At 36.4% G+C, this 10,000-nt stretch overlaps 1 protein-coding gene across 1 annotated transcript in view; it reads left to right on the top strand.

The window, feature by feature from the left end:
• LOC106875600 (uncharacterized) overlaps positions 1-10,000 on the top strand; it is a 281,932-nt gene that overhangs the window by 160,414 nt on the left and 111,518 nt on the right. The window contains exons 8-9 of the mRNA XM_089365916.1: positions 1,337-1,471; positions 3,829-3,894. Of these exons, the coding sequence (XP_089222042.1) occupies positions 1,337-1,471; positions 3,829-3,894 (201 nt within the window). The remainder of the gene's footprint in view (positions 1-1,336; positions 1,472-3,828; positions 3,895-10,000) is intronic.

Below are 10,000 nucleotides of genomic sequence, written 5' to 3'. Positions count from 1 at the left end.
ATGACTTAAAAGTCATTGCAATATAATTTCCCAATGTCTGAGTTAGTGTACAACGAATGTGATCAAATCACTTCACTCAACAGACAAAAACAAATAATCCTGCGACGGACCGGCGTCACGTCTAGGTGAAGAATACGTCACGGAAACCGGGAAACCGGCCCTGTGAATCTATTATTTTCTACTCTAGGCACAAGGCCCGAAATTTTGTGGGAGGGAGTCAGTCGATTAGATCGACCCCGTTACGCAATTGGTACTTAATCTATCAACCCCGAAAGGATGAAAGGCGAAGTCGACCTCGGCGGAATTTGAACTTAGAACGTAAAGACGGACGAAATACCGCTAAGCATTTCGCCCGGCGTGCTAACGTTTCTGCCAACTCGCCGCCAGGCCCTGTGAATCTATACGACTCGGGAATGATGTCTATACAGGCTTGGGAGCCCGGGGTGGCAAACGCATAGACTACCCCGTGCGGTATGCATTTTAGCTACGTCACTCGGGAGAGTGCTACTCTTTCTATATGAAAAACATCTTATTCTTCATGTCCTGATGTAGTTCAGAGTGCATTCCAGCATCCCTGGGAGTGTCTTGACCAGAAAACTCAGTCTCTAAGAGAAGCAAAGAGCATCTATTGCTCGAGTTAAGCGGATTTGTTTTGCTCTCTGATCTAAGGCGACAGAGCTGTTAATCTACCCACCATTCACCTAACACTGGTGGAATCACAAGTAGTTCAATCGATTGTAATCCTTTCTTATAAACTATAAATTAGCTATTCGTATGCCTAGTCGAAATAAACCGATAACATTGTGTAACGGTATTTTTTTTTTTTGTCTTTGGTCAGTAAGTGTTATTTTCTATTTGCTTCTATCTAGAAATCAAAGGAAATGACTACTATTCCCTTTAAACTTTGCTTTTAATGATAAGGACATCAATGTTTTAAAACTGATCTATTTTCCATTACATTTCAGAGATTCAGTACTGAGTTGCTGAAGCAGGGATATTGTTGTAGCAAATATTCTGCTCAATACCACAGATTTGCTTGTCAGTTGCTTAACCATAACCACTTGAACATATCCCTTAGTGGCTGGCAATATGTGCATCTCTGATCCTGAGCAGGAGTAATGGGGGAACATCATAGTTATGTGTTGAAAAGGATTTTGTGGGGTCTGAATAAATATAAGAAAAAACAATCTTAGAAGGAAATATTAGCCATTTTTCAAACTTTCTAGGGGTAAAAGAATAGGAAATAACAGTTGCTACCCAAGGACAAAAGTCATGTTACAAAGTATGATTAAACATATTAATACATCTAACGCCAGTATCTGTTTTCTATTTACAGTTCCAACAATTTATTTTCAATGAACTGCAAGGTGTCATGGAGACAGATGGCTTAGCTTCCTCTCATCCAGTCTACGAAACTGTGAATAACCCAGATGAAATACAAGAAATATTCGACAGTATTTCTTATGCAAAAGTAATGTTTTTTGAAGTTATTGTTGTCGCTTGTTTTGTTGTTGTTGATGATGTTGCTGTTGATGTTGTTGTTGGTGGTGGTGGTGTTTGGAGGGGAGGTTGTCGCCCTTAAAACAAGCTGATATAGTGAATGACATACGCAAAAAACAAAATTTTCTATTAGAAATAAACCAGAGGTCGCCCAAACTTTTTAGACCATTGACCCCTTCATGGAATCCTTGACCCCTCATCAATCCCCAGGCATGTACAAGAAAATAAATAAATAATGATGATGATTAAATAGATGTGCATTTATCGAACCCTTGAATAGTCCCATAGACCCCCCCCCCATAGGTAGATATCGACCTCTTTGGAGACCCCTGAAATTAACAAAAACTTAGCGTTTCTTTTGACTCATAACATTGATTTCAAACTTTTGTACGAGACCAGCAATTTCGAGGGAGCGGGTAAATACTTAACTGGTACTTATTTTATCGAACCCGAAAGAAGGAAAGGCAAAGAAAGGCAAAATAGACCTCCACGGAATTCGAACACGGAACGTAAAGATGAACGAAATGTCACTAAGCATTTCGCCCAGCGTGGTAATGATTCTGCAGGTTCGGCTTTTTATGACTCATAACATTAACAACTCGAAGAGAAGATAATTTCATGAAATTCAAAATTCATTTAAAATGTTATGGGAGAGGGTTATATGATGGCTGCAACTCGATTTTGATCAATGCCAGGTGTTTTGGGGAGTTACTATCCCCACTAACACAAACCTTCGTTCCATCATGTATTTTGCTTTTTCGGCTTCGACAAGATTTTGTATGCATCACATAGTACAGATGTTAAAAATCAAGCGGCGCCTGTATACGAGGCCTTGGGGCAAACCCTTGCATAGGGCCTAACCCAAACTATGCATTTGTCCCAAAAGAAGAACTGGTATCCATCACTGGATGCAAATGAAGTCGCAGGTGTTACACCAGAGTTTTCCAATCTGCTAGAGAGGCATCTAAACAAAGACTGAGAGTCTCTCACTCCCAACTGTTGGATGGCCATTGTTTCTACTGAGTTCATCTGCCCTTTGACAGGTTTTGTTTTCTTTTTTACAATGTCCAATGAAAAGAGCCCTTCTTACCAAGCAAGCCGACATACATACACACACACACACATACATACATACATACATATATACATGCATGCATACGTACATGCATACATATGCATATATAAGTCATTGACTTAGCCTGGGTCACCCACTCTCCTCGGTTTTTCAGCCCTCATCCCTTTCAATTCCCATACATTCTGCAAATTCATTTCTTCTAGGTCATCATAAAGACTGTGAATCTGACGATTCGTTAGGACGTCAGATAGATCGCTTTGCGCCGTCTGTTCCGAGCCATTGCGTTCTTATTTCAAATCCTGCCAATGTTAACTTCTTCTTTCACACTTTTGGACTCAGTAAATAAAGTGCTAATCTGGGTCGGATTCTTCTTTTTCAACTTCTCTTTCTTTCTTCCTTCGTGGTTCAGATTCCCAGACCAGGGTTTGCGTTGTGGTTTTGAGCAAAAGTTCTTAAAATCAGAGCATGAATATCACTGAATTCCAGAGTTCTTGCTTCCACTCAGAGAGAATATTTTTACTCGTAATTCAATATCGTAAATAAAGTGTTAGTCTGGGTTAGATTCTTGTTTTTCAACTTCCCTTTCTTTCTCTCTTCCAATCTCTCTCTCTCTTTCTTTCTTATTTTTCTCTCTATCATTTGACTGTTATAGCTGACAAGATAATATCTTGTAAAAAAAAACACCCGAAGGATGGTAGCTGCGTAACGACTTTGCCTTTCTCCTTGGAATAATTCCATGTCGTATTCTGTGTGTGCATGTCAGAATTTGGACATAGTATCGCCAAATTGTTGAGAAACTTTGCATTGTAATCACAAGGTTCAACGGTGTCTTCTGAATGAAATTAAATGGACGGAAGCTATATGGCAGCACATCGGCTGAATTGTATTTGAAATTCAACGGTCTGACCATGTCACACACTGTCTCTCTGATTCTGCCTACTGTTTTAAGTTAAGGGCACATGTGTTTGCGGAATACTCAATGAACGGATAGCTCATTTGATCAAACAAATGAATACTCATCGTCGACACCGACGGAGATTCATTTACTTACTGACTTGCTCGTCAAAGATAAGTCACCAGAGGTCATTAGTGGATTTGATGGCGGAAAAATAAGGAAAGATTCCCGAGCACTTTTCTTATTTCTCTTCGAAGACGTATTTTCTCTGAAACGTCAATACTCGTGCTTGTTCGCATCATAACAAACTAAACTGAATTTGTAAATCTGTTTTAAATTGATCGTTCATCTTTTATAGGGTGCCTCCGTCATACGTATGATGAAGTTTTTCTTGGGTGAAGAGACTTTCAGAAAAGGGCTCAGGGTAAGTCATATTTAATTATTCTTTGCAATTTCACAATGAAATGCAGTGACGAGGGTTGGATGAAGTGACAGAAAAGTGATGTGATGGTTAAGAGATGTGATGTAATGTTCTGACAGTGGGGCGAGCTTATATGATATCAAAGTCAAACAGGCGTGGCTGTGTGGTATAGGCGCAGACGTGGTTGTTTCGTAAGAAGTTTGCTTCCGAACCACGTGGTTCCGGGTTCAGCTCCACTACGTGACACCTTGGTCAAGTGTCTTCTATTATTATAGCCTCGGACTGATCAAAGCCTTGTGAGTGGGTTTGATATGCGGGAATTGAAAGAAGCCCATCGAATATATATACATATGTGTGTGTATATGTGTGTGCGCGTGTCCGTATCCATGACAACGGTTGTTGGTGTGTTTGCGTCCCTGTAACTTAGCAGTTCGGCAAAAGGCACCAATAGGATAAGTACCAGCTTAAAGAAAAAAGAAAATATGTACTGGGTTCGATTCGTTCGACTAAAATTCATCAAGGCCGTGCTCCAGTATGGCGGCAGTCTAATTACTGAAACAAGTCAGAGATAAAAGATAGTATCTGTTATCGATACGGTGATGGCGGTTGGTTGTCGGTGATGGCGCTGCTGCTGTCGGGCGTAGTGGTCAGGAGGATGTATCGGGTGTAATATAGTGTGGGGTTCAATGTGATATCGGAAGGGGTAGATGGAGGGGGGTTGTGCCGCATCAATAACAGTAGCGCATAGATTCACAGCCTCAAAGGCTGTTATGGTTGCGTTGTTGATTAGATGATGCTTCGAGCTAGGAAGAGTTTGCGGCGGCGGTGGTGGTGGTCGTGGTGGTGGTGGTGGTCGTGGTGGTGGTCGTCGTCGTCGTCGTCGTCGTCGTCGCCGTCGTCATGCCTGTGGCGCCGGCAGCTTTGGTGGTGGTGATAATTGTGGTGGCGATGATGGCCATGATGGTGATGACGGTGGTGTAGAGCTAACAACTTTGGAAATCATGTGGTGGTGTTGATGATGACGATCATGATGATGATGATGATGATGATGATGATGACGATGATGATGATGACGACGATGATGACGATGATGTTGATGATGACGATGATGATGATGACGATGATGACGATGATGTTGATGATGATGACGACGACGATGATGATGATGATGATGATGATGATGATGATGATGATGATGATGATGATGATGATGATGATGATGATGATGATGATGATGACGATGATGACGATGATGATGATGACGATGATGTTGATGATGATGACGACGACGATGATGATGATGATGATGATGACGATGATGATGATGATGACGATGATGATGATGATGATGATGATGATGATGATGATGACGACGACGATGATGATGATGATGATGATGATGACGACGATGATGATGATGATGACGATGATGATGATGATGATGATGACGATGATGATGATGATATGAAGGTGGAGAATGAAAAAAATCAGAAGCAAGATTTTTTTTGGGGAGGATTACACGAGAGACGGCTGCAAGTTATGCCAGAGGCTGTCATGTATCACGACGAGCACGAGAATTGTTGTTGTCATTGTTGTTATTGTTGTCATTGTTGTTATTGTTGTCATTGCTGTTACTGATAATGAAGTTTTTGTCTTGATATTTCTTTCTTTCTTTTCAGGATATCTATCTTTTTTGTGTGTGTACATGCATACATGCATACAAACACACGCGCTCATACATGTACCTACAGATAGGTATACATATGTATGTATATGTATATGTATAAATATATATATATATATATATATATGTATATATATATATATATATATATATATATATATATATATATACATATATACATATACATATATATATATATATATATATATATATATATATATATATATATATATATATGTATGTATGTATATAAATATATATAATGTTAAATAGTTTACATGAATCAGCAAAGAACACTTGCTACAGTCGTCGTCTACATATCTACATACACACACACTACCATACATATACATACATACATACATACATACATACATACATGCCTACACACATACATACATACATACATACATACACACACACACATACACATATATATATATATACATACATACATATATACATACATATATACATACATACACTCGTACGTACATACGTATGTATTCTTCTTCTGATTCTCCTGCTCTCTCTTTATTCTCATTGTTGCTTTGAGGAATTTCAACCATGTTTCGTGGTCTGCTACCACAACAGCTCCTTTATAGGATCCAGTTAGCTCAAGACATCATCAGGAGGAACCACGTCCGGTTTCGGCCCCTACTCCTCTACCGTTTTGACGTGGCGGGGCCCCTCCTTTCGGAGGTGTCTTCATTCTCATTGTTACTTTATAACTTTGTTTTATAAATATAAACAACACCTGTGGCACTCAATGCACGCATATTGGTGTGGCATTCTCCTCAAAACTTCTACCAAGTACAAACATAAGAAGCCAGATATAGTTATTTGGAACAGAAAACACCAACATCATGTAGAAGTTAGATCCCCTTCAAACGTGGTCATCTCAAAAATCAGCGAAAATATTTGCCGATGACTGCTTCGAAAACTTGCAGCTCCTCTACACTCAGTATGATGGACTTTCCCATCGAAAACGACATATGAGCGTTCAGCTTTTTGCCGAACGACCTGCACAAATGATTTGTTCATAGTGATCAAATGTATGTGCCGCACATAAGCTCGCTCCCTTCACCAAGTCGACGTTGTACCAAATCGACCATGTACCACGCGTCAGGTGTCAAAAGGATCGTAGAGCAACCTAAGATGAAGTGTTTTGCTCAAGAGCACAATGCAACACCCGGTCTAGGAATTCAAAGCATGATCTCGCGATCGTAAGTGCAACGCCCTAACCACTAGGCCATACGTCCTCACACTGGGTACATATTCACATTTGTACCAATAATTCTTGGTACACTTGGTGATATCTAGTAAACTTCTGTCATAATGTGGAAACGCTAGACTTTTCAAGCAAAGAAAGAGACCGATTAACACGAACAATCATAAGACTGTGGCCATGGTGGGACATCGCCTTGAAAAATTTTAATCGAATGAATCGGCCCTAGGTCTTATTTTTTTAAGCCAGGTACTTATTCTATCGGTGACCTTTGCCGAACCGTTAAGTAACGGCGACAAAAAACACTAGCATCGGTTGTCAATTAATGGGGGGGGGACATTGGTTGGTTTCGTTGGGCAATTAGAGCGAGGTGTGTATTATTTTGGTGTGGGGCTCTGAGTTTGACTACGCACATTTTTTCGCACGTGTGTATTAAATTGGTTTTAAACAAGTAAATTGAAATGATCGTAAATGCTACCTTCATCATTGCTTCCTTCTTCTTTGTTATCTAATTAAATTAAAGGCATACCAGCGAAAAGGACGAGTTTCCCCTCGTTATTTACATCCATTTTCTTCTCGTATATAACCTAAACTATGGTCTACCAACCGAACTACCTGCTACCGTACAACTTTACAAAAGACTGTACCTACCCAGGTAATAACCAGGAGCGAGTTTGGATTTAATTATCCCTTAGAGGTATTAAACTCCTCTAACTGATACCTACACTATATATATATATATATATATATATATATATATATATATATATATATATATATATATATATATATATATATATATATACGTATGTATATGTTGTGCATGTATGTATGTGTGTATAATTATTTAAAAATTCTTCGCGAAAGACCACCAAATGTTTGGCCCCTTTGAGATATTCTAATGAATGAAAGCTTGTAGTGTATGGTTCTTTATATAGTTAGGTCAATATATAGTTAGAAAAGTTCCAGACAGACAATGTGAACTGAAATATTTGAAGACAAGGGTATTTATTAAAATTTCGATGTGAGACTGATTTACTAAAGATATAGTGGAAGGCATACGAATATTAAATTATCGTGGAGGAAGGCGTATAAAAATAAAGAGTAAAGAGATATAGATATACGTGTACGTGATTATATAGAACTCTGATTAAAATAGAGAGAGTGGGGTATAAATATCAAAGACACAACGAGAAAATTGTTAGCATAGTAGAATTTAGAAGGAACAGAGGAAGCTATAAAACAAACAGTAGGAATAAATGGAAAATACGAGAGTCAATAGAAGAAGGATATATTCAGATGAAAAGAGTGTAGGCACATAACAAATTTGTTATCCTACACAAAAGCTTCCAAAAGTTACACAGTGAAACAGCAAATTAATAGAGGAATGTAGCTGATAAAAATAACATAAATATTCTTATAACGGTAATAGAACTACAATTCACAGAATATTGGCGTAAAATATTAAATAAGCCAGCGAGAACAAATGAAGCAGGGTGTATACGTTCGCATACAAAAATATAAATATGGTAACACACATGTCCATTTAACATGAATACACACACACACACACACACACACACACACTTACATACATACACGCATACATATATAAATATATCTATATGTGTGTGTGTGTATATATATATATATATATATATATATATATATATATATATATATATACATATATATATATATATATATATATATATATATATATATATATACATATATATATATATACATATATATATATATATATATATATATATATATTCATATATGTATATAAATATAAATATATATATATTCATATATGTATATAAATATAAATATATATATATATATATATATATATATATATATATATATATATATATATATATATATATATATATATATATATATATATGTATATATATATATATATATATATATATATATATATATATATATGTATATATATGTATATATATATATATATATATATATATATATATATATATATATATATATATATATATATATATATGTATATATATATATATATATATATATATATATATATATGTATATATATATATATATATATATATATATATATATATATATGTATATATATATATATATATATATATATATATATATATATATATATATATATATATATATAATGTAGCGCGTCCCATAGAAAGTGTAAGGACACACTGAAGCCAGTATTTATTAAAATACATTTTCCTTTTCAAAATGTGATAGAATCTACAATCAGAATTTAATTTTCATATTAATGCCATTTTTTAAACTGATGACTGTTCTGGTTCTAGAACTGCTGATCACGCGAAGCAATGGAATCGTGAGCCTCAAGAAATATTTCGTTCAGTATTTTTGCGCATTCTTGTTCAATGGCTGCCCTCAATTTTTCCACTGTTGCTAATTTTCCATAAGAAAGTCTAGTGACGTAAGATCCAGTGAACGCGGAGGGTATTCTACTGAATCTATTCGTCCGATGCACTGTTTCATCTAAATCTCATCTTACATTATGGTAGTGTGGGGTGCCCCATCTTCCTGGAAATAAAATTCGACACTTTCAAAGACCTTTTGAATGCTTTGCATGGCAGATTGCCGCAAGCTCAAGTTAATAAGACCATTCATACTACCAACAAAAAAGAATGATTCAATAAATCCTTTTGGTTATAAGTTGCACCATAATGTGTGTGTGTGTGTGTGTGTGTGTGTGTAACTCCTTGTTTATTATGTTTGCTACAAGGTGCTTATCTGCGATAACTATACATATAACCTGGCAACGTGCTGCAAGATCCCATAGGTAGGGAATTTCATTTCTTTTACTAAACAGACTTCCGTAATTCGATAATTGAGTAGAGAGCGTTTAGCCATAATCTATGACATTAGAAAAAGACGAATTTCTTTCAACGGCCAGGTTCATCTGATTTTATGGCTGCAACTGATCCTTATTTCTCGTTAAATAAAATTCAACTTTATTAACGTCCATCTCTATGCTTGTCTTAAAAAAAAAAAGACTTATTTATATCATTTATCTCAATGTAAAGAAATAATTCAGTATTCAGTATGTATATGTGTGTGTGCATAATATATAGACAGACAGACATGCAGACACACAGATAGATAGATGGATAGATAGATAGATAGATAGATAGATAGATAGATAGATAGAT

This window comes from Octopus bimaculoides, chromosome 18, assembly GCF_046866305.1.
Source record: "Octopus bimaculoides isolate indiv1 chromosome 18, ASM4686630v1, whole genome shotgun sequence".
NCBI classification, from domain to species: Eukaryota; Metazoa; Mollusca; class Cephalopoda; order Octopoda; family Octopodidae; genus Octopus; species Octopus bimaculoides.
This window is presented reverse-complemented; position numbering and strand designations above follow the sequence as displayed.